The following is a 23,446-nucleotide window of genomic DNA, read 5'->3' as shown; positions in this document are numbered from 1 at the left end:
TGGTGCTGCTCCCATGGCTTCTCTCCCCACTACTTGGGGGAGGAGAGTCCGATCCGGCCGCGGAGGCCCTCTTTCCTCACCCAAAGCTCATGGCGGGAGCTGACCGACGAGGGTGGCAAGAAGCGGGGCTCTGAGGCCTCGTCGCTCAGCCCTTCATCAGTGTTGGCACACGGTGAGTACACACTGCCGTCCTCTCCCACGTGCCCTCCCGCCCTCATCCTTCTTTCCTTTAGGGAGCCGGGCAGGGGAGGCGGCTGTGACAGGCTCAAGCCATGCAGGGGCAGAGAAAGCAACAAATATTTACATCAACTCGATGAGGAAGGTTGGGTGACGTCAAGACCCAGTAGGATGGGAAGAAGGAACGTGCGAGAGAGGGGGAATGACGGCACAGATGGAAGGTTGGCCGTGGCAGGTGGCGCGGGGCACGTGTTGGAGGGAGGGCTCCGACCTCTGGGACCGTGAAGCCCCTGCCCCTCCCACTACACACTCGGACTCCCTTTGTAGAGGGTAGAGGTGAGCTTTTTCCCTGACAGCTGCTGAGCTGCTGTCAAAGACCCCCGTCTTCCCACCTCTGGTCCTTGTCCTACCTTCCAACTGCCACTTGTGTTTCTATGACTCCTCAGAGCCACTCAAGAAAATGTGCTGTGGCCTCTTACAGACTTCCTCCCACCTCCTGCGCCTCTCCACCGATGAAACACGGGCCGTGCTGCCCCACTGGGACCAGAGTTTGTCCACACAGAAGATGTGACCTCATGGAGGATGCTGTGACAAGGAAACCTGTCACTACACAGGGCTTCAGTTCACCTCCCATCCCCCACTTTCCCCCCTTCTCTAGCCTTACCATATGTGGTGTCCCCAGAAAGTCACCCTATCCTCACCTCTCTGTGCCCCTGCACCTGTTTCCACCGCCTGGAATGCGTTACCTCCAACCCCCAGTTCTCTGCCTCATTCCCCTCCCTCCAAAGTCTGGTCAAGCAAGCATGCTTTCTCTTCGCAAGGCCTTCCTGACCACGCCCTCTCTGCTGCCCCCCTTTCGTGCCAGGTTCACCAGATCGCCAGCTGACATGTGTATCTCAGAGCATTCACCATGCATGCCGAACCCTGGCACTTGGGGAGAAGCCTGGGTCTCACCTGCGTGCCCTCATCACACAGTGCCACAGCTTCCCACTAGGGAAGGTCCCACATGACCGACCGTTGCTTAAGACACTGGGCAAGACAGACTGGGCTTGCCGGAGAGAGAAGAGTAGGGTGCTGGCAAGGACTGATCAAGTTCATCAGGACAAAATGGGTAGACTTTTAAGGATAGGCTGGCTTAATGTTGCAAACCTCTGGCTTAAAACAACAAAGGTTGGTTTCTCATCAGAGGTACATGTCCCATATGGGCCAGCAGGGGGCTCTGCTCATGACAGTCACTCAGGGGACCCAGAGGGAGCAGACACCAAGTCTAACAGAATCAGGGTCAGGGGGCAGGCGGTGGGGGTGGGGTTCTTGCATCAGCAATGAAAGGCTTCGGTTGGCCCCACCTCATCAGAGGATGCCAAGAGCAATTCTCCCACATGCCAGGCAGGCTGTGAATCCAGAACGGAGAGCCAGAGAGGGTCTTGGAACATTTCTCCTGGTTCTGCAGTGAACCAGCAGGGCAGGGCCTCCGGGGCAGGCCCGGCAGCAGTGCCTCTGGCTGCGGGGTTATCAGCAGGTGTATCTATCTGAGCACCCAGGCGGTTCTCAGCTGGGCTCCTGTTCTGGTGTCACTGTGCTAGGGGTGGGACTGCCAGAGGAAACCACCAGGTGTGGCCATGGGAAAGTCCCTGCAACATTCTATAGAAACATGGAATTTCCTGGTTTTAACCATTTCTTATCCAACTGCCATCTTGGAGTCGACCAGAACGTTGTAGACCTCTCCAGTCTCCTAGGAAATTTGATGGAGGGCATTGAATCTTGACTGGGACATTGACACACCTATGTTCCAGCCCCAGCAGTGTCTGAAGACCGTGGGCAAATTTGTAAAGGTGTGTGGGCTTCAATGCCTTCGAAGTTGGTAAAGCGCTTTCCAGTTTCCCTGGCATTTGTATACCTATTGTTCCGAGCGAGCAGTCGTCCACACAACCAATGGAGTAAATGTTACTAACCTTGAATGAAGAAACCGGGAAGGGATGTGGGCTGTGCTCGAGGTCACCCTGGAGGGCATAACATGGGTTCCAGTGTTTGCTCTTGGGCCTCTGCAGGCTCACTGGGAAGATGAGTCAGACCCGACTTCTGGAGTGGCTAGGCACAGGTCCTAGACCTCCCTGGGGCTCAGGGGTGTGGGGACTCTGTCTTCCCAGGCTAACTTGCCCAACCGGCTCCGTGGACTCTGGGCCGGGTCCTGGAGCTCCCTGCTCCCGCAAATGGCACATGCCCAGAGGGCACCCTGCGGCCACCACCACTGCCCGGCCTCAGTTTCAAGCCTCTCTGTGCCTCAGACTCCGGTCCCGCCACCTCCACTTGGGAGCTCAGAGCATCCTTTCCCCTTCCTGCCGGGGGTGGCTGCAGCCCAGCTGCCTCTGTCCCTTTAAGAGAGAGAAAGAACCAAATCAGGAAGTGTGAGAGAGCAGGGCCGGCTGGCTCGGAGCTGAGCAGTGTCCCCTTGCAGGGAGCTGGAGAGGACACTATCTGCCCCCCACCCACGCCCCCGCCCTCCCAGCTCCAGGGGTGGCGCAAGGCCCCCCACCCCCACAGCTGGCCCAGCCTCGGGGGTCCCCGGGGGGAACCGTGGCCACCAGGATGTTATGCGCACAGCCTGTGGATGACAGTGCGTGCTGAAAGTTCAGTGGGTGCCACGCTCTTCCACAAGCCTACAAACCACCACCGCAGCTGAGATGGGGTGAGTGTGCCGAGTCCGCAGGGGCCGCTGGACCGGGGCAGCCGCAGGGCAGCACTCAGTGGAGTGCAGGGGTGCTGCCACGTAGCCAGAGGCTCTCCCAGCCCTGTGGTGCCTCCCCGGGTCTCTCTGCCGCTTCTGGGGTCCCCCGGCAGTGCCCTGCATGCCCTCTCCGGCGGTCACCCTTGTAAAGGACTGCTTGGAGTCCAGAGCGAGAGGCAGGGAGGGCTGTGGCACGGGGGAGAGCTGCCACCTGCCTCCCCCGATCCCTTTCTGGGCTCTACGTCCCAACACCGGCCGCCCCTGTTCGGCTTCTGCCTCCATACTTTTCTCCTGCCTGGCTCCTGGCGCCTGCCCTCACCCAACCTGGGGTCTTTCTCCCTGACCCAAGTCCCAGGAGTGGGGAGGAAAGTCTCTCGGAGCTGCTGGGGAAATGGGCTGGAAACCCCCAGCCCTGTGGGGGAGGGTGACAAACAGGAAAGGGTTAAAGGGCTGGGGCTGGTGGCCTTTGACGGTGGCTGAGAATCACATAGCACCGAGGGGTGCCTCTCATCCGCCCTCCTCTTTCCGGTGTAGCTCAGCTCCTGGACTTGCCACAGACAGTAAACATAACAGACGCTCGCCCCGGAGAGTCTCTGGCTGATCCACAGCGGCTCAGAGCACTGGGTAAGTGCGTTTGGCCGCAGTAGTCCCCAGGAGGACGACAGACGAGTGCAGACAGTGGGTGGGGCAATGGGCGCCCAGGCTCCACCACCCACCCTCATTCATCCAACCAACTCCGAAGGACAGCAGCCTTTCCCTGCACCTGAGGGGGCGGGGGGGGGGGGGGGGGGGGGGGGGCGGTGCGAGCGCACACGCAGCCAACCAAATGCACCACCCATCAGCTCCTAGGCACAGCCCTGGCAGGACCAGGAGCAGAGCCCAGGACGCGCCGCCCTTCCAGGGCTCTGCCTTTTGCACAACACTGTGCATTCCCTCGGTCTTCAGCTGCACCTTGCCCCGGCACCAGGGCCCATGTTGGGGACCAGGCCTGGGGAGGATTATGAAGGTAGTGAAATCTGCCACCCACCAGCTCCCCAGACTGGACCCCTTGGCCTTGCTTTTCGTGTGCTCTGTCAGGCTTCACATCCCCAGATCTGCCGGCATCATGATTTTTCCTCAGCCTCCAGGGTGAGGGGGTAAGGAATTTACCTGATCAATTCATTCAAGCTGATGAGCTAATATATTGTCTCTCTGTATCTCCGTTGCCTTTGCAAAATGCACACACTAGGTACCTTTTCTGAATCTAGGAACTGGCCACTGAGTCTCTTGAAGTGGCCTCTTGCTCAAGGAATTGCATTTTTTAAAAGATTATAGAGAGAAGGCTCAAAGAAAGCTAAGGAACTGTAGGATTCCAGGCATGGTGACCCTAGGGTTGAGAACTGATCAGATGTTACAAGAGGAAGGAACCCTGTCCGGACCAGCCTTATTAGAGAGTATTTAAGAGGTAGTGGCCCTTCTCATGTTCCTTCTCCCAGTCATCCCGTTAAGACCAGACCTGAGCCTATTTTTCAGAGAATTTGAGTTTAATTTCTGAGGCTGCACTCCCTGGCCCCAGTTGCTTTATAGGAACTGGCCTTGAAAGCACAGGACGGGGGCAAAGATGGGGAATGGAGCTGGAGAGGGTTTCAGATGGTCCCCGGGACTCCTGAGCCCTTGGATTTGCTGGTATCTCGCCGCCTCCCCACCCCCTTCCCACGCACACATGCGCGCATCCTCACACACACTGCCGGCAGCAGGATGTGTCGTTCCTCTCCAGAGCGGCGCTGACCTGGCCACACTGGCCGCCTGTTAGCTCACAGCAGCAGGAAGTGGTGGGCCCAGGCGAGTGGGTGGAGAAGGGCTCCAGGCTCATGTTGCAATCCTGGAGATTTGTGGTGGTGTGGTTGACGCTGCCTGACCTGGGGCCCTTCCTTCAAGCACTATTTCTGCTTCCTGGGACAATCCCAGGCCTGGATGTCAAAACCCCAGAATTCTCAGTGCCTGGGAGAGGTGACAGAGAAAAAGGTTCGTCTCTGCAGAATGGCCCATCTGGGGAGGTGGCGGGAGAAGATGGGGAGTGAGGACAAGTAGAGTGCCCTGTGGTGGGACAGGCGCAGGCTGAGGGCTGAGGGCTGAGGGCTGAGGGCCCCGGGGTGGCGGGGGGGAGGGGGCTGTACTTCTTTTCGGAGAAGTTCCTCTCTGTGCTTCACGTTTCCTCCATTCCCCCCCCCCCACCCCGCCACCTCCATCGCCCCCGGAATGGCCACACGGAACCCTTTGTGGGATGGTCTTGGGCACAGCCACCCAAAAGGCCACCAGTGTCCACCCCAGTTCAGGAATAGAATGCTCGATCCCTGCATGTTCTTTTTCTAGGCAGAAGGCGGCCAGCCAGCCGGGGGCAGGAGATGCAGAGCACTGTCAATTACCTATGGCACACCGACGACCTGCTGGGGCAGGGGGCCACTGCCAGTGTGTACAAGGCCCGAAACAAGGTAGGACACGGCCCTGGCCAGGCCCCCGCATCCGTGAAGTTCTTGGCCCCGTCAGCACCTTGTTGGGCAGCAGGGCAGAGGCCTCTGGACTTTGTCCTGCAGGCTCTGGAGCCGGGGGCTTTGGCAAGAGGTGTGGGGAGCTGAAAAGGGCTCCTTAGGGATTAAGAGCTTGCTTCAAGCACATTTTGGGACTGGAGAGAAAGAGAGGAAGACACAAAGCCATCATCCCGGGGAAGTGGCAGCAAATCTAGGAGTAGCAGAGGTGGGAAGTAGGACTTGTTTGGATTTGCCCTGCCTTTGTCGCTGTGCTGTACTGACTGTATGAGACACACGGCACCGTCCTGTCTCAAGAGGTGAAGTCAGACAGAACAGGTTCCAATCCCAACTCTGCTACTGGCACCAGGGAGTGGTAGCTGCCATTGTGGTTGTTGCCAACAGAAACAGTAATAGTAACAACAGACCATCCCCTGCAGGCTATCTGGTGCGCCAAGCCCTTGTCCCCAACCAGCGCTGGACCTGCTTCATTCCCTCTGGGTTGAGGAAGGAGCTGGGTGGGAGCTGGGAGCCCCCACCCCCAACCAGGCTGCCTTTGCTCATCTCTGGTCTCAGGCAGGTCGGGGGAAGCTACATGGAGGGCTGGGGGCGGGTGTGCTCCCCTGGGCAGGGGTGGGACTTACGTTACCCGTGCCCCCCATGGCAGAAATCCGGGGAGCTGGTTGCCGTGAAGGTCTTCAACACCGCCAGCTACCTGCGACCCCGCGAGGTGCAGGTGAGGGAGTTTGATGTCCTGCGAAAGCTGAACCACCAGAACATCGTCAAGCTCTTTGCAGTGGAGGAGACGGTGGGTCCAGTGCTTGGTCAGAGGGAGGTGGTCTTGTCCTTGACCCACACAGGCTGGAAAGACTCAGGTCACAGAATCATGGAGACATGGTCACATGCTTGTCAGCAGGTCAGCCGGAGAGGCAACCTGTAGGGTGGAGTAAGGAATGTGGGGTGGGATGTGCGGGGGGGGAAAGTGAGGGTGGGTGGTAGGGCCTAATCAAAGAGGGCTTCCTGGAAAAGGTAATCTTGGGCTCAGGTGTGTGGAGTCACTGTAAGGCCAAGGAGGGAAGGCCAGGCCAGAAGCTGGGACCTAGAGAAGGGGGGGTTTTGGCTCTAGGCTGAGTCACCCCCTCTTGAGAAAGCTTGTTCCTCGCACAGCAATGGAAGGGGACATTTGCCTTCTGCCCCAAGCTTCCCTGTCTCCGTCCCACCCACAGGGGGGCAGCCGGCAGAAGGTGCTGGTGATGGAGTACTGCTCCGGTGGGAGCCTGCTGAGCGTGCTCGAAAGCCCCGAGAACGCCTTCGGGCTGCCGGAGGATGAGTTTCTGGTGGTGCTGCGCTGTGTGGGTGAGCCCCTCCTTGACCCCCCACCGGGAAGTCTCCCCCCTCTTTCCCTCCTCCCCACTCAGACCAGCCCCAGGCCCAGCCCTCAGGGGAAGGCGATGTCCCAGAGGGTCTGGCATTTCTGAAAAAAGTAGCCAAACAGAGAAGACATTCTGTCCCTAAGAGGCTCTCCGTTCACAGACCAGGACAGACGCTGTCCAGGTCCAGGACAGACACTGAAGAATGGACAGAATCCAAGTACAGTACAACTTTGGATTGCGAGTGACCTGTTCTGTGAGTGTTCTGCAAGACAAGCAAACATTTCTAATACATGTTAACTTGATACACGAGCGACGTCTTGCAATACGAGTGGCACGGATGCCAGATGTCACATGATCACAACTGAGCCAATGGTTCCCGAAATTTGCTTGGATATACAAATGCTTTGAATTACAAGCATGTTTCCGGAACGAATTATGCTTGCCAACCCCAACGTTTTTACTATATCTGATTCCTGCTAATCAGCAGTCTAAAACTCTAGCCTAAAAACAATTCTTTTTTTTTTTTTTTAAACGTTTATTCATTTTTGAGACAGAGGGAGACAGAGCATGAACGGGGGAAGGTCAGAGAGAGAGGGAGACAAAGAATCTGAAACAGGCTTCAGGCTCTGAGCTGTCAGCACGGAGCCTGACGCGGTGCTCGAACTCATGGACCGCGAGATCATGACCTGAGCGGAAGTCGGATGCCCAACCGACTGAGCCACCCAGGCGCCCCACTAGCCTAAAAACAATTCTTAAAGCAGGTTGTCCACCAGAGTTCATAGCAGTGTTATTCACAACAGCCATGAGAAGAAAACAACCCACACGTCATGGACAGATGGATGCACAAACAAAATAGGGTATATACACATAATGGGGTACTATTCAGCCTTAAAAAGGAATGAAATTCTGACACATGCTATATGTGGATGAACCTAGAAGACACTGCTAAGTGAAGTAAGTCACAGTCAAATCCATAGGGACAGAAAGTCAAATGGCATGTGGCGGGGGCAGGGGGAGGAATGCAGAGTGATTGTTTAATAGGTAGAGTGTCTATTTGGGACATTGGCAAAGCTGTGGAGATGGACAGTGGTGATGGTCACACAACAGTGTGAATGGACTTAATGCCACGGGGTTTTTACACTTAAAATGATTAAAATGCTAAATTTTATGCTAGGTATATTTTATTACAATTTTTAACTTTTTGAGAGAGGGTGATCAAGGGAGGGCAGAGAGAGAAAGAGAGAGGAGGAGACACAGAATCTGAAGCAGGCTCCAGGCTCTGAGCTGTCAGCACAGAGCCCAACACAGGGCTCGAACCCATGAGTTGTGAGATCATGACCTGAGCCAAAGTCAGACACTTAACCGACTGAGCCACCCAGACGCCCCTATTACAATTTTTAAAAATAAATCAGACAAGAAGGGGGATGCCATCTTTGGGGAGGCAGAGACACCATCCTTCTTAGTTTCTTAGGGAATCCCAGTGGAACCTCAGCACCCGTGTCTTTGGGCTCCCCGCCTTTGCCCTGTGCCCATGTCTGTCCTCCTGCTTTTCCTGTGGCTCTGTCAGCCCATGAGAACTCTCTATCTGGACCCAAGGGCGTCCTTTCCCCCAAAAGAAGCCCCACACACTGAGCTGTTCCTGGCCAGAGAGCTAGCAGCCCTCCCTCCGTCCCCAGTGGCCGGCATGAACCACCTGCGGGAAAACAGCATTGTCCACCGCGACATCAAGCCTGGAAACATCATGCGCCTCATGGGGGAGGAGGGGCAGAGCATCTATAAGCTGACGGACTTTGGGGCCGCCCGGGAGCTGGATGACGATGAGAAGTTTGTCTCTGTCTATGGCACTGAGGAGTACCTGGTGAGTCGGGTGTTGAATAGGGGCTCTGTTCAATCCCCCTGTGTGGGGCAGGGTATCTGTCACCCCTGCACCCCAACCAGAAGGATTTATTCTGTTCTCTAAGATAGAAAAGGTGATGCTGCACCCTGCCTGGGCCTCCCTGCCCAAGTGTCCCTGCCCGGGCCCCTCTGACCGGGCCCCCCTGCCCCAGGCCTCCCTTGTGCAATTAGTTCCTTGATGTGATCCTCACCTAGGATGGGGCACTACTGATCACCACTTTCCCCAGGGCAGAGAGTGGGCACATGGAAATGCTCTGGATGGGCTAACTCCATACCAATGTGGGTTGTTTTTTTTTTTTTTTAAGCTTATTTATTTATTTATTTTTCAATATATGAAATTTATTGTCAAATTGGTTTCCATACAACACCCAGTGCTCATCCCAAAAGGTGCCCTCCTCAATACCCATCACCCACCCTCCCTTCCCTCCCACCCCCCATCAACCCTCAGTTTGTTCTCAGTTTTTAAGAGTCTCTTATGCTTTGGCTCTCTCCCACTCTAACCTCTTTTTTTTTTTCCTTCCCCTCCCCCATGGGTTTCTGTTAAGTTTCTCAGGATCCACATAAGAGTGAACACATATGGTATCTGTCTTTCTCTGTATGGCTTATTTCACTTAGCATCATACTCTGCAGTTCCATCCACGTTGCTACAAAGGGCCATATTTCATTCTTTCTCATTGCCACGTAGTACTCCATTGTGTATATAAACCACAATTTCTTTATCCATTCATCAGTTGATGGACATTTAGGCTCTTTCCATAATTTGGCTATTGTTGAGAGTGCTGCTATAAACATTGGGGTACAAGTGCCCCTATGCATCAGTACTCCTGTATCCCTTGGGTAAATTCCTAGCAGTGCTATTGCTGGGTCATAGGGTAGGTCTATTTTTAATTTTCTGAGGAACCTCCACACTGCTTTCCAGAGTGGCTGCACCAATTTGCATTCCCACCAACAGTGCAAGAGGGTTCCTGTTTCTCCACATCCTCTCCAGCATCTATAGTCTCCTGATTTGTTCATTTTGGTCAGAGACTGGCGTGAGGTGATATCTGAGTGTGGTTTTGATTTGTATGTCCCTGATAAGGAGCGACGTTGAACATCTTTTCATGTGCCTGTTGGCCATCCAGATGTCTTCTTTTTTTTTTTTTTTTTTCAACGTTTATTTATTTTTGGGACAGAGAGAGACAGAGCATGAATGGGGGAGGGGCAGAGAGAGAGGGAGACACAGAATCGGAAACAGGCTCCAGGCTCTGAGCCATCAGCCCAGAGCCCGACGCGGGGCTCGAACTCCCGGACCGCGAGATCGTGACCTGGCTGAAGTCGGACGCTTAACCGACTGCGCCACCCAGGCGCCCCGATCCGGATGTCTTCTTGAGAGAAGTGTCTATTCATGTTTTCTGCCCATTTCTTCACTGGATTATTTGTTTTTCAGGTGTGGAGTTTGGTGAGCTCTTTATAGATTTTGGATACTAGCCCTTTGTCCGATATGTCATTTGCAAATATCTTTTCCCATTCCGTTGGTTGCCTTTTAGTTTTGTTGGTTGTTTCCTTTGCTGTGCAGAAGCTTTTTATCTTCATAAGGTCCCAGTAATTCATTTTTGCTTTTAATTCCCTTGCCTTTGGGGATGTGTCGAGTAAGAGATTGCTACGGCTGAGGTCAGAGAGGTCTTTTCCTGCTTTCTCCTCTAGGGTTTTGATGGTTTCCTGTCTCACATTCAGGTCCTTTATCCGTTTTGAGTTTATTTTTGTGAATGGTGTGAGAAAGTGGTCTAGCTTCAACCTTCTGCATGTTGCTGTCCAGTTCTCCCAGCACCATTTGTTGAAGAGACTGTCTTTTTTCCATTGGATGTTCTTTCCTGCTTTGTCAAAGATGAGTTGGCCATACGTTTGTGGGTCTAGTTCTGGGGTTTCTATTCTATTCCATTGGTCTATGTGTCTGTTTTTGTGCCAATACCATGCTGTCTTGATGATGACAGCTTTGTAGTAGAGGCTAAAGTCTGGGATTGTGATGCCTCTTGCTTTGGTCTTCTTCTTCAAAATTACTTTGGCTATTCGGGGCCTTTTGTGGTTCCATATGAATTTTAGGATTGCTTGTTGTAGTTTCGAGAAGAATGCTGGTGCAATTTTGATTGGGATTGCATTGAATGTGTAGATAGCTTTGGGTAGTATTGACATTTTGACAATATTTCTTCTTCCAATCCATGAGCAGGGAATGTCTTTCCATTTCTTTATATCTTCTTCAATTACCTTCATAAGCTTTCTATAGTTTTCAGCATACAGATCTGTTACATCTTTGGTTAGGTTTATTCCTAGGTATTTTATGCTTTTTGGTGCAATTGTGAATGGGATCAATTTCTTTATTTGTCTTTCTGTTGCTTCATTGTTAGTGTATAAGAATGCAACTGACTTCTGTACATTGATTTTGTATCCTGCAACTTTGCTGAATTCATGTATCAGTTCTAGCAGACTTTTGGTAGAGTCTATCGGGTTTTCCATGTATAATATCATGTAATCTGCAAAAAGTGAAAGCTTGACTTCATGTTTGCCAATTTTGACGCCTTTGATTTCCTTTTGTTGTCTGATTGCTGATGCTAGAACTTCCAACACTATGTTAAACAACAGCGGTGAGAGTAGGCATCCCTGTTGTGTTCCTGATCTCAGGGAAAAAGCTCTCAAATTTTCTCCATTGAGGATGATGTTAGCTGTGGGCTTTTCATAAATGGCTTTTATGATGTTTAAGTATGTTCCTTCTATCCCGACTTTCTCAAGGGTTTTATTAAGAAAGCGTGCTGAATTTTGTCAAAGGCCTTTTCTGCATCGATTGACAGGATCATATGGTTCTTATCTTTTCTTTTATTAATGTGATATATCACGTTGATTGATTTGCGAATGTTGAACCAGCCCTGCATCCCAGGAATGAATCCCACTTGATCATGGTGAATAATTCTTTTTATATGCCGTTGAATTCAATTTGCTAGTATCTTATTGAGAATTTTTGCATTCATATTCATCAGGGATATTGGCCTGTAGTTCTCTTTTTTTACTGGGTCTCTGTCTGATTTAGGAATCAAAGTAATACTGGCTTCATAGAATGAGTCTGGAAGTTTTCCTTCCCTTTCCATTTCTTGGAATAGCTTGAGAAGGATAGGTATTATCTCTGCTTTAAACGTCTGGTAGAACTCCCCTGGGAAGCCATCTGGTCCTGGACTCTTATTTGTTGGGAGAGTTTTGATAACCGATTTGATTTCTTCGCTGGTTATGGGTCTGTTCAAGCTTTCTATTTCCTCCTGATTGAGTTTTGGAAGAGTGTGGGTGTTTAGGAATTTGTCCATTTCTTCCAGGTTGTCCAATTTGATTGGCATATAATTTTTCATAGTATTCCCTGATAATTGTTTGTATCTCTGAGGGATTGGTTGTAATAATTCCATTTTTATTCATGATTTTATATATTTGGGTCATCTCCCTTTTCTTTTTGAGAAGCCTGGCTAGAGGTTTGTCAATTTTGTTTATTTTTTCAAAAAACCAACTCTTGGTTTCATTGATCTTATTTATTTATTTTGAGAGAGAGAATCCCAAGCAGGCTCCGGTGTCAGTGCAGAGCCCGATATAGGCCTTGAACTCATGAACTGTGAGATCATAACCTGAGCCGAAACCAAGAATTGGATGCTTAACTAACTGAGTCACCCAGGTGCCCCCATACCCATTTTTGAAATGACAAAGGAGATGGTTCTGATAGTTCTGTTTTCACCAAAGGTGGTGGAAGGAGGTCTGATGGATGGGGGCTCCAGCCCTTGCCCACCCACGTCTCTGTGGCTGCCCTCTCATTCTCCCTTTCACAGCACCCTGACATGTATGAACGGGCAGTGCTTCGCAAGCCCCAGCAGAAGACATTTGGGGTGACCGTGGATCTCTGGAGCATTGGGGTAACCCTGTACCACGCAGCCACCGGCAGCCTGCCCTTCGTCCCCTTCGGTGGACCACGGCGCAACAAGGAGATGATGTACGGTGGGCCACGGACAGGGAATGAGAAGGGACGGGCCCTGGACCTTCCTCCATTGGTCCCTGCTGTATCTCCTACTCCACCTCTCACTCTGTGGTCCTCCTCTGGGCCACCCCCACCCAGGCTCCTTTCCGATCCTCTGTTACCAGCCAATGAAACAGGAAGCTGAGCCCGCCCTGACTGATGGGAGATGATCACGGTCCCTCAGCTCAGTGCTTCCCTTTAGCCTCCCTCCACGAGTGGCTCCCCCATCTCAGCAGAGGCTCCAAAGCTTGTGGAACCTGCCAGGGGCAAAGGTGGGGCAAGGACCCAGGCCCTGATCCCTTGTGGGAGGCCTTCCCAGGTTTCCTGCCGGCTGCTCCAGAAGTAGCTTCAGTCGGTGGCTGCTCCCACTGAGGGCACTGCTCAGAGCAGAAGAGGTTTAAGGTAGATTCGTGGGAAGGTCGAAACACCCACCCTCAGCTCAGGGGTCCAGCTGTGTGGAACCTGGATTAGGTTAGGGCAAGGGGAAGGAGATCGACAGGCGGGAGCTGTCAGGGAAGGCGGGACTTTGAAGGGAGGGGAGGGTCTGTGAAGTGGAGCACAGCGAGGACGGAGGTGCCGAGGCCGGCCAGATCGGGGGATGTGCAGTAAGGGGGTGGAGGAAGTGGACAGTGGAAAGGGGCCGAGAGCCTGACTGGGAATCTTGTTGGCTGAGGGCCAGGACTCTCAAATTCCGTTTCCAAGCTAATTTGGAGTGGCTGACTGATGGGAACCAACGCTCCGAGCCCTCCACGCTGAGTTTGCCATCCCGTGAAGTGTGATGGGCCAGGAGCCCCGCTGACCTGGTCCTGCCTCGCCCCAGGTACCGGATCACCACGGAGAAGCCAGCCGGGGCCATTGCAGGCACTCAGAGGCGGGAGAACGGGCCCCTGGAGTGGAGTTACACCCTCCCCATCACCTGCCGGCTGTCCATGTGAGTGGGGCCCTGCAGGAGGGGCAGACAGACTGGAGTCTGGGCTGGTGTCACCTACCCCTGCTGAGAGTCCCGCCCTACCTCGGAGGCCCCTGGCATGCAGTCAGCTGGGGCATACGACTTTCCCTTTCCACCTCACTGTTTCCATCCTCATGCCGGAATGGGTTCTTCCAGCTCTTCCTCCCCATCCCACCCTGCCCCACAGCCTTGGTCCTAGCTCTTGGGGACATTCTCAGGGAATGCCCTATTACCTACTCCAAGAGGACAAGTCTGGGACCTGGGCCCTCCTGACCGTCTGCATGTCCTGGGGCACAGGGGGCTGCAGAGCCAGCTGGTGCCCATCCTGGCCAACATCCTGGAGGTGGAGCAGGCCAAGTGCTGGGGCTTCGACCAGTTCTTTGCGGAGACCAGTGACATCCTGCAGCGAGTTGTTGTCCATGTCTTCTCCCTGTCCCAGGCGGTCCTGCACCACGTCTACATCCACGCCCACAACACGTGAGTAAGCAACGGAGGCCCGAGAACCTTCTCTACCCAAGCAGAAGGGTGTATCCCAGGCGGCATTGTGTGGGCTATTTAGATAGGAGAGCTTCTGGGTCCAATCCTAGTTTGGAAAATACTAGTTCCACAAAGTTAAAGTAAAACGGTTCTTCCTTGCTGTTAGACTCCACAGATTCAACAATCTCTACGATGGTAATGTGCATTAGAAATCTGAGGGGTACCTGTGTGCATGTGTGCATGCGTGTGTGCGTGTGTTGGCAATGTGTTTTCCAAAAGTACTGCTCATGGAACCCTTTGTTTCTGGAGCATTTTATAGGACTAGGTGAATTTTACTGGGAGGGTTATGGGAAAGGGGTGTAAAGGTAGAGGCTGGGTATTGGAGCTCCTGTGTTCTGTTCCCACTGTCTCCATCCACCCTAAGACATGAGCTCCAACCTTTGTCTCTCCACCCTTGATAAGAGAGGAAGTCACCCGGTCCCTCCCTTTGAAAAGCTGACCTTCTCCATGGATAAGGACTTAGCTGGGGTTTGGGTCCCCTGGACCCCTACCCTGACTACTGACACTTCCTACCCTCCCCCTTTCCCCCTAACTCCCTTGTGTGTTTAGGGTAGCCATCTTTCTGGAAGCCGTGTACAAGCAGACCAGTGTGGCCCCCCAGCATCAGGAGTACCTCTTTGAGGGTCATGTCTGTGTCCTTGAGCCCAGCCTCTCAGCGCAGCACATCGCCCACACAACAGCAAGCAGCCCCCTGACCCTATTCAGCATGGCCAGCGAGACCCCCAAGGGGCTGGCCTTCAGGGACCGTGAGTAGGGCCACTCAGGCTGGCTCTTCTTTGCTACGAGGGGCAGGGGTTTACGATCCAAGGTATCGATTAATGTTTCTGTGGGTGTTTCCTTGCACCCCAAGGGTGCAGAAGGCAGATTTGGCCTCTAATTCTACACCATGTGACTAAAATGCCATGTGACTCAGGCAGGTGGCTTGACCTCCCTCCCTGGGCTTCGCAGTGGCCACGGAGCTGTGAAAGAAACTTCAGTCAAAACAGGGGGATCTGGATTTAATGTTTCCACAATCTCTGCAATCGGTGGGAAGGCCTCAGATAGTTTGGGTTGGAGGAAGCAGGAGTCCAAGGTGATGGAGAGAAGGAAAGGTGGTCAGGGGCCCAGAGCTTTGTATTCCAAGTTCTAGAAAAAGTATCATTCCTTCTCATTTGAATGATGCTGGTCCCATCCTCCTCAGAGTCTCCAATGCTGGAAAGGAGAATTAACCTTGAGACTCCTGGGCATGAGGGTGGTTTTAGCCCATCTTCTGGCTGTTTCTGGGACCTTGGATGTAAGGCTGCAGTTCTCCAAAGAGGACATAAGGGGGCAGTGAGAGACTGCACTTGTAAAGGAGCACATAAAGTGCATTTATTCAGGGTTGGGGGGTGGGGGCTCTGTGTGAGGTGGGAAGCTAGAGATGGAAGAGGGGGTGGGGGTGGATGTGCGTGGTGAATGAGGAAAGAGGAACTTAGGATTCGTCCAGACCCCCTCAGATAGGGCCTTTGTCTGCAGCCGCTCAGGACATCCCCAAGTTCTTCCCCAAAGTGGATCTGCAGGCGGATTACAGCACTGCCAAGGTGAGAGGCAGCCCGGGGGGCAGGGAGGGGTCGCGCAGGGGGTCGGGTGGGAAACCTACCGCTGCCTCCTGTGTGTTTCAGAGCGTGTTGGGCGCTGGCTACCAGGCCCTGTGGCTGGCGCGGGCCCTGCTGGCCGGGCAGGAACTAATGCTTCGGGGGCTGTACTGGTTCGTGTAAGTACCCCGAGGGTGGATGGAGAGGGCAAACCGGGCGAGCCTCATGGTCCGGGGGCCATTCCCGAGGGTGCTGTGCCCTCGGTCCCCGGGGAGAACAGAGCTCTGACTCAGCACCCCTCGGCAGGGAGATGCTCCAGGCCACATGCAGGCGGACGCTGGAGGTCACGAGGATGGCCCTCCTGTTCCTCAGCAGCAGCCTGGGCACTGAGAGGTGGGTGTCCTACCCAGGGCAGGGTGGGCTGCTGCAGGTGTGAGCCTGGCTCGGACCCCTCAGCCCTTCTCTGTCTGCCTGCTCTTCACCCCCAATATTTCCAATAACGCCCCTCGCCTCCCCACACCCAGAGCTCTTGCCCTCCCTGCCATCCAGGCGTGCAGGGGGCACTCCTGCCCTGTCCCTCATCCCCCACCCTGCTAGGTGACTGTGCATGCCTCCCCTGCCACCCAGACACTGCAGGGGGTGGGGGGAAGGGCTCATGGGGGCACTTCTTCAGCAGGTCCCAAGCCCCAGAGCAGCACGGCATCCCCCTGGACCTGACAGAGCTGGGATCGGGTGGTCTCATCCTCCACATTCTTCCTACTGTCTCTGTCCTCACCTTCTTCATCTCCCCCGGCCCTGCCTTGGGGCCCCATGCCCACTGCTCCTCGGACTTGGGCTAATTAGGGGTGATGGGCCAGATGTGAGGAGACTGGGAAGAAGGGGAGGAGGGAACCAAGCCGAAGAGTCTGGAGATGAGAAGCAGGAGGACTCCATTGGCCGGAATACTTCCGAGCCGTGGGCACAGACCCCCGAATCTTGGAAGGCACGGGGGCTATGGTACAGTTGAGAGAAGGGGGCTCTGCAGGCCAGGAAAGCCTTCCCCACCAGAAGGAAACACGTAATGACCAAGGAGCAGAAACTGCGTGAACATGCCTGATATCCCCACCCCTCACACCCCCTGGCCCTTATCCTCAGGAAGGTCCCGGGAGTTTCCCAGCAGTGGGTTGACTCACTGCTCCCTTGCTTGGCAGCAGCAATGCTGATGATGGGGCAGATAGGGTGGTAGTGGTGCGGGAGGAGGCAGAGGAGAGTCTCTAGATGTCAGAACAGAGTCTCTGGCCTGGCTGGTAGAGATAAGGGGCTGCAGGGGCACCAGCACTGCTCCTCAAAGCTCTGTCCAGAGCACAGAAAGGGGGTCCAGGGATAGATGTGGCCCCATGCACAGAGGGGCCCACATTCCCCTGCAGGAGGTAGCTCTTCCCAGGTGATAGGATGGTTGGGTAAAGAAAGACTAGATATGGGGAAAGGCAATCGTGGAGGTCTTCCTGGAAGAGGTAAAGCTTTTAAGGCCAGAGTGAAAGAGAATACCTTGAGTTGGGAGGTCCTGTGCAGGGACAGAAAAGGGGGTTGTGATTGAAGAGACTGGGGAAGGGATGCTGGTGATGTTTGTTGAAGCCATAGTCAAAATGGGAAAAAAATGGAAAATATCCCTGAGTGAAGGTAGAGCAAGGTGGAGGAGTGGAAAGGAGAGGAGAGAATGCATGGAGGTCCTAGAAGGTCCAGTTGGCAGATTGGACCCCCCAATAAAATGGCCATTGGAGGTCTATTGTAGGTTCTTGAACAGGAAAGAAGTGTGTAGAGAAAGTATTTATGGTATTTGTCTGCCCACTTGCCCTGGACTGTGAGGACTGTGGAGAAGGGACAGCCCAGCCCTGGGCCTGGAGTCCCGGGTCTGCTGGCTGCTGTTTTTCCCATTCTGGCTGCAAGGGCCCTTGGAGGCCTGGTGTGTCTAGAGAAGTCAGGCTCAGGAGTGCCTGCTTCATATCTCAGCCTCCCACCAAGGAGGAGTACAGACAGCGGGAAGATCACTGAGCAGAGAGTCAGAGGGTCAGTCCACGCTCTTCACTAGGGACCTCAGGCCACTGTTCTCTCTCCCCACCTGAGCCACTATTACCCCTTTTTCAAAATGAGAGAACTGGATGATCTCTGAGGCCTCCTGCCTCTGACGCTTTGTGATCCCATTCTTTTTTGAACATCCTTCGACCTGTCGGTTCTGGAGTCTGGGGTACTTTAACAAGCACCAGGCATAAAGTGGCTGCCATTGCCCATCCTGGTTGCTCACCTCTCCCACAGCACACTCCTCCTGCCTCGGGCTCCCCAGGACGGGCTTTCGAAGCCAGGCTCCTTTGGCAGAGTGTCATTGCCTGTGTCCCGAAGCTCCCTGGTCGTCTTTGGCAGCCGCTGCCATGCCGTGGCCCCGTTCAGGCAGCCAGGACTTGCTCCAGGAGCCCCAGTGCTTCCCCCACGCCCACCACCAAAAATGTGTGTCCATGCTCTCTAGCCAAGAGCTCTAGCTCTGAGGTCCTGTTTGATGCCCACGAACACTCTACTGGACAGCAGGAAGGAGATTTATCTCCCCATTATGTGCATGAAGAACCTGAGTCTTGGAGAGCTGCAGTGACTGAGCCCAGATCATGCAAGACAGGCAAGGTGGCACCTATGAGTAGCACTCACACCCGTCTGCCCTCCTTGCCCAGCTGGACCAGGTCGGCCTCCTCCTCTTCTGCCAGCAATTATTCCACACCCTGAAATCCATTTGTACATTCACTAATTCATTCAACAACCATGTATTGAGGAACCATCGTGTGCTGAGCACTTTGCCCCGCACTGGAGATACAATGGTGAACAAAGTGGGCGGCACCCCTACCCTCATGAGGCTTCCGCGTCATTCCTAATTCTCTCCGCTCTGCTTTCCGTACCCCCGCCATTCCCAAGCCAAAGCACAGGATTCTTTTCCCCTGAGCGTTATCGTGATCGAAATAGTATATGCTAATTGTAGAAAGTTGGAGAATACAGATAAGCAAGCATGAAATAAAAGTGCTATGTCCTATCACCCAGGGCTAGGCTGTCACACATGAGTAGTGCACGTCCTTCTAGGTAGTTTTCTACTCTATGTGTTTAAAATATATATATTCACCAACATGAGATTTTATAGTACTTGCTCTTCTAGAACCTGCTTTTCTCAGCTAATGAACTCTCCAACCCCATGCCAATACATCTTCATCTCATCTAAAGCCATCTATAATCAACGTTCCCTAAGTAGCCCCCTGCTTTACTTTTCTAGCTGGTTTTGTCCAAACCAGGATCCAATCCAAGACCACACTTTGTGTTTAGTTGTTATGCTCCTTAAATCTATTTTCATCAAGACAGACTGCCTCTCCCCTCCCCCTTCATGACACCAGCATGTTGGAGGGACAACACCCACTGTCCCACTTTCTGGACTTGCCTAGTGCTTCCTCACGATACCCTTTGGTTTTTTCCCTCTTTCCCAGCATTTTATATAAACTGAGAGTTCTGAAGCCTGGATGGACTCAAGTGGAACATTTTTTTGCCGAAATACGTGCTAGTGACACTGAGCACACTTCATATCTTCCCCTTGTTGGGTGGGGACAGGCTAATTCCTCTATTGTGCGGTCACATTTTCCCTGTGAAAGAACCAGTGTGCTGTCACTTTGGCAGAACACAAGTGTCCGTGCCTTAATCATGAGTCATTTGTTTTAACACCATCCCCAAACAAACAATTTCACTGGGGGCAACACGATGCTAATAATACCAGGTCCTGGAATACTGTTGGCTAGTATTCTATGCAATCTAGCTTCCCCTTATTAGTAAGCTATCGGTTATCATGAAATACAGTATCTACTGGGAAGAAAATTCAGTTTTTCCTTTAGTTGTAAATATTCCTAGTAAGGAGTTCATTAACAGTTGCCTTGCTTCATGGACTCTGAATTTTCATAGATTCACGTTGTTTCCATCCACCTCAATCTTGATTCTTTGCAGTGCTCAGCAATGGCACGACTTTGGTGAGTAGGGGCCTCTTGAAGTCGGTTCCTCTGATCCGACCACAAAACTCCCCACATACCCCAGAAGCCAGCAAGCCTGCCCCAAAGATGTCATACTCAGCATGCGGTCATGGAGCTCTGCCTCCCAATCCCCCAGACATGTCCTTTCTCTGTCCTTCCCTGGAGGTTCAGCAGTGTGGCTGGGATGCCTGAAATGCAGGAACTGAAGAGAGTCACAGAGCTGAGGTCCAAGCTGCGGGCTGTGAGTGAGGCCGGGGGGTGGGTGGACTGTCAAGCGCAGAGTTTGGGGGGAAGTCAGGCTGCCACCAGCACCCCAAGCTGAGGACCCTCTGGGGGTCTGCCCTTTGTTTTCTTGTCCTCCAGTTGGCTGAGGCCCTCTCCAGATATGCCCACGATATCACAGAGACCCAGATGAGCCTAAGCAACCTGAGCTCTGAGCTGATGAAGAACCGGGATCAGGTACATGCGGACAGAAGGTCTGTGGGATTTTCCTTTCTGGTTGGGTGGGGGTGGGGGCAGGGGTGCACAGCTCAGAAGGTCCAGTAGCCTTTTTAGGAATCAATCCGCTTTCTCCCTTATCTCGGCAAGGGTGCTGGGGCATGGGGTAGTGGTGTGGGATCCAAGAATGTGCAAGACCGTCCCCTGAGACTGGCCAGAAGTAGAAAAGGATCTGGGGTCCCGCACCCCTCTGGGAGTTCAGAGAGCAAATTAGAAATCCTCGCAGGTGCACTGGGTCTAAATAAAAGAATAATTTTGTTCCATTTCTATTGTGAACCCTTGCTCTGCTCATTCCCTGGGTTGGCGCTCCTATTTGTAGCATCTCATTTAATCCTCAAAATAACAATACCACTAGCACGCTGTTTTGGTAGATGCGGAAGCTCACTCAGGGAGGTTAATGTGCCCTGGGTCACAGCCGGTCAATGACACGTGACGGTGGTGGCATTTCAGCTCAGGTTTGCCTACCTCCAGACCCATGGTCTTGGCCTACACCAGGGACTTACAGCCTCTACAGCCTCATTCTGTCTTTCAACAAACGTGAAAATGCCCTCCCCCCCCCCCCCCCCCCCCCCGCCCCTCGCAGCATGGTGCATGTGGCTCCGCCCTGATCAGTCACTCAGTGCCTACACGGATGGGTAACCCAGGCCCTCAATTCCAAAATCAAAGAGTTCTGAAAGCAGTAGGGTTTGTTTTGTTTGGGTTTGGTTTGTTTGGGTTGCAAAACCTGACCTCAGCTGGCATGAGTCTCTTTTATCCCACCTACACTGAGCATTCTTACAGTTCTCTGAACTTGGGGTGTATCTCACAAGGGATGCTGAGCCAGGCCTCACTCGGGCTCTTCCACAATACAGCCTATGTAACTGAATTGCCTCTCTAAAATTAGAAGACCGTATCTAGCCCGAGTCTTTTGGCTAAAAACTGGTGGTGAGGTCTTGTTCACCCCAGGTTCTCCAAAGGGCAGGTGACCCACAGAGCCCTGGGAACCCGCTTGGGCCCTGCCCAGAGTCCAGCTCCAGAAATAGCTGAGATGGGGTCACTGGGAGGGACTTCAGGAAGGAAGTGGAGCTAAACAGGCCTGAGGGTGAGGAAGAGCACCTCTCCCCCCACAACACACACACACACACACACACACACACACACACACACACACACACACACTAACGTCTCAAACAGAGTGTTTGTATCCAGCCTGAAAGGGGGAAGGAAGAAACAATAATGACCTTAAGCCCTTGGAGGTGAAGGTCCTTGGGAGGTCATCTCCCTCATTCCCCTGCCTCCAGGCAAGACTGAGGACCCTTGGATTCATTCTCGTTTTAGACAGGGATTGTTGATTCATTATTTAAGCACCTTCTGTGTGCCAGGCGTTGAATATACCAAGAGGGCAATGTTTCTATTCTTCCCAGGCGACCAGAAGAGAGATTTCTGCTCCTCTCCCATCTACCCCAGGCACTGCCAGGCTCTCAAGCTCTCAGGGTCCTTCCTGGATTCTGTTCTCAAGCCTTCTAGTATAGCAAAGGCCATTCCGTGGCCTGTCCCCCTTGGCTTTTTGTCTATCTTATGTCTTACTCAATACCTTGTGTGCGTATGTGCGTGCGTGTGTGTGTGTGTGTGTGTGTGTGTGTGTGTGTGAGAGAGAGAGAGAGAGAGAGAGAGAGAGGCAGTGAGAGAAGGAATAAGCATGGGAATGAGAGGTGGCGGGCCGTCCCCAAGGCACTTCAAACAAGCTTAGGGACAGGAAGGTCACTCTCATTTCCAGACTAGCCCCCAAAACTGTGGCAATGAGGCTCCTTCCTCAGGCAGGCAGCTCCTCCGCTACCCCAGCCCCCCGCCCCCCACCGGCCATGCCAACTGCCCCCTCACCCTTTCCTCTGTGCTGTTGGAGTCTCCCATTGCCTGGTCCCTGTCTCCTGCCCACAGCATCCAGCAGATTCAGTGCTGTTTGGACAAGATGAACCTCATCTACAAACAGTTCAAGAAATCCAGAATGAGGCCAGGTGAGCCAAGGGGAGAGCGAACTCCTCCCTGCTCTCTCTCTTCTCTCCCATCTCTCCCTTCTTCCTTCCTTCCTTCCTTCCTTCCTTCCTTCCTTCCTTCCTTCCTTCCTTCCCTCTGCTTATCCGGCTCTCTCTCAATACAGCACCGGTGTTGCCGCTGGAGGCCCCTATGTGGATGGTGCATGTGAGGCCAGCCGGGGTGCAGCTGGTCTAGGCCGTGTCCCTCTGTGAACTGAGGGACGTGAAGCCTGTACCTATTGCCATGTAAGAGGCTTAGATGGCATGGGTGGGGGACTCAGCTGGCTGGAGCCTGGCTGCTATGGGAGAGGTGGCCTTTGAAAGAGACCCCTCACTTCTGCAGGGCACTTTACAGTTTAAGGAATGTTTCCCTACCTGCTGTGTCTTTGGCTGATTAAAACAGCCAGGTTTCCCAGTTAAGGGAGGATCTGAAGAAATGTCGTGTAGTCACTGGGCCAACTACTTAGCCTGTGTTATCTACTCATCTGCACAAAGACCCTCTGGGTGGGGGCAGCTCGTTTACAGGCTCAGGGATGGGCAGCTGCTTGCCCAAGGTGACTGCCATCATGGGACAGGGTAGGATGGAACCTAGGGGAGGTTTGTGGACCTGGGGGCCTGGGAGACCTCAGTTGACTCTTGGGGTTAGGGGACTAACACACCAGGAGCCAACCCTCTCCCTCTCCACCCACGTAGCAAGCATCTCCCGATGTGTGAAGGCCTTGGTCTTGAGTGTCAAGTTCTCCTCCATCCCTAGAATTATCTAAAAAGCACTGACCCGTAGAAATGTGATGCCAGTAACACGCCTAACTTTGAGTTCTCTACGTGCCAGAATTTAAAAAGTAAAAACAAACAGGTGAAATTAATTTTCATGATGTATTTTATTTAATCCAATGTGTCCAAATTGTCATTTCAGCATGTAATCAACATAAGCCAAATTACTAAAAAGATATTTTACTTTTTTTTTTTTTTTTTTTGGCACATGCTAAGTCCTCACAATCCTGGTGTCTTTGACACTCACAGCACATCTCTGTTCAGAAGCTAATTTTTTGGCAGGTGAGCTGTCGTCTCACCAAAGCCATAGAGCTGTGTTCCATGGGAAAACAATATTTTACACTGCTCCAGCTTTAAGTTGTTGATTAATTGAATTAGTTACATTAAAATAAAATTCAGTTCCTCGGTCAT

The 23,446-nt window shown here is 53.0% G+C and overlaps 1 protein-coding gene across 10 annotated transcripts in view; it reads left to right on the top strand.

Moving 5' to 3' along the window:
* Positions 1 to 2,534: 2,534 nt before the first annotated feature.
* Positions 2,535 to 23,446, top strand: part of IKBKE (inhibitor of nuclear factor kappa B kinase subunit epsilon) — a 29,588-nt gene continuing 8,676 nt past the window's right edge. For 2 of the 10 annotated variants that reach the window (XR_015245958.1, XM_086693634.1), the window contains exons 1-16: positions 2,556 to 2,863; positions 3,437 to 3,526; positions 5,255 to 5,373; positions 6,074 to 6,322; positions 6,633 to 6,762; positions 8,456 to 8,637; positions 12,509 to 12,669; positions 13,514 to 13,624; positions 13,940 to 14,119; positions 14,729 to 14,925; positions 15,674 to 15,738; positions 15,820 to 15,911; positions 16,039 to 16,125; positions 19,920 to 19,995; positions 20,118 to 20,230; positions 22,170 to 22,246. Coding sequence is in view for 8 of the 10 variants with exons in the window: in XM_086693634.1 (XP_086549760.1) it covers positions 5,287 to 5,373; positions 6,074 to 6,322; positions 6,633 to 6,762; positions 8,456 to 8,637; positions 12,509 to 12,669; positions 13,514 to 13,624; positions 13,940 to 14,119; positions 14,729 to 14,925; positions 15,674 to 15,738; positions 15,820 to 15,911; positions 16,039 to 16,125; positions 19,920 to 19,995; positions 20,118 to 20,230; positions 22,170 to 22,246 (1,807 nt within the window). In the remaining 2 variants the exon portion in view is untranslated. Of the gene's footprint in view, positions 2,864 to 3,436; positions 3,527 to 5,254; positions 5,374 to 5,846; positions 5,983 to 6,073; positions 6,323 to 6,632; positions 6,763 to 8,455; positions 8,638 to 12,508; positions 12,670 to 13,513; positions 13,625 to 13,939; positions 14,120 to 14,728; positions 14,926 to 15,673; positions 15,739 to 15,819; positions 15,912 to 16,038; positions 16,126 to 19,919; positions 19,996 to 20,117; positions 20,231 to 22,169; positions 22,247 to 23,446 lie in introns of those variants that run through there. The other 8 variants (XM_086693640.1, XR_015245960.1, XM_086693641.1 and 5 more) reach the window with 8 other exon arrangements.

This window comes from Puma concolor, chromosome E4, assembly GCF_028749965.1.
Source record: "Puma concolor isolate L17-30 chromosome E4, mPumCon1.1.hap2, whole genome shotgun sequence".
NCBI lineage: Eukaryota > Metazoa > Chordata > Mammalia > Carnivora > Felidae > Puma > Puma concolor.
Note: the sequence above shows the minus strand (reverse complement) of the source record. Positions and strands in the feature narration are given on the sequence as shown.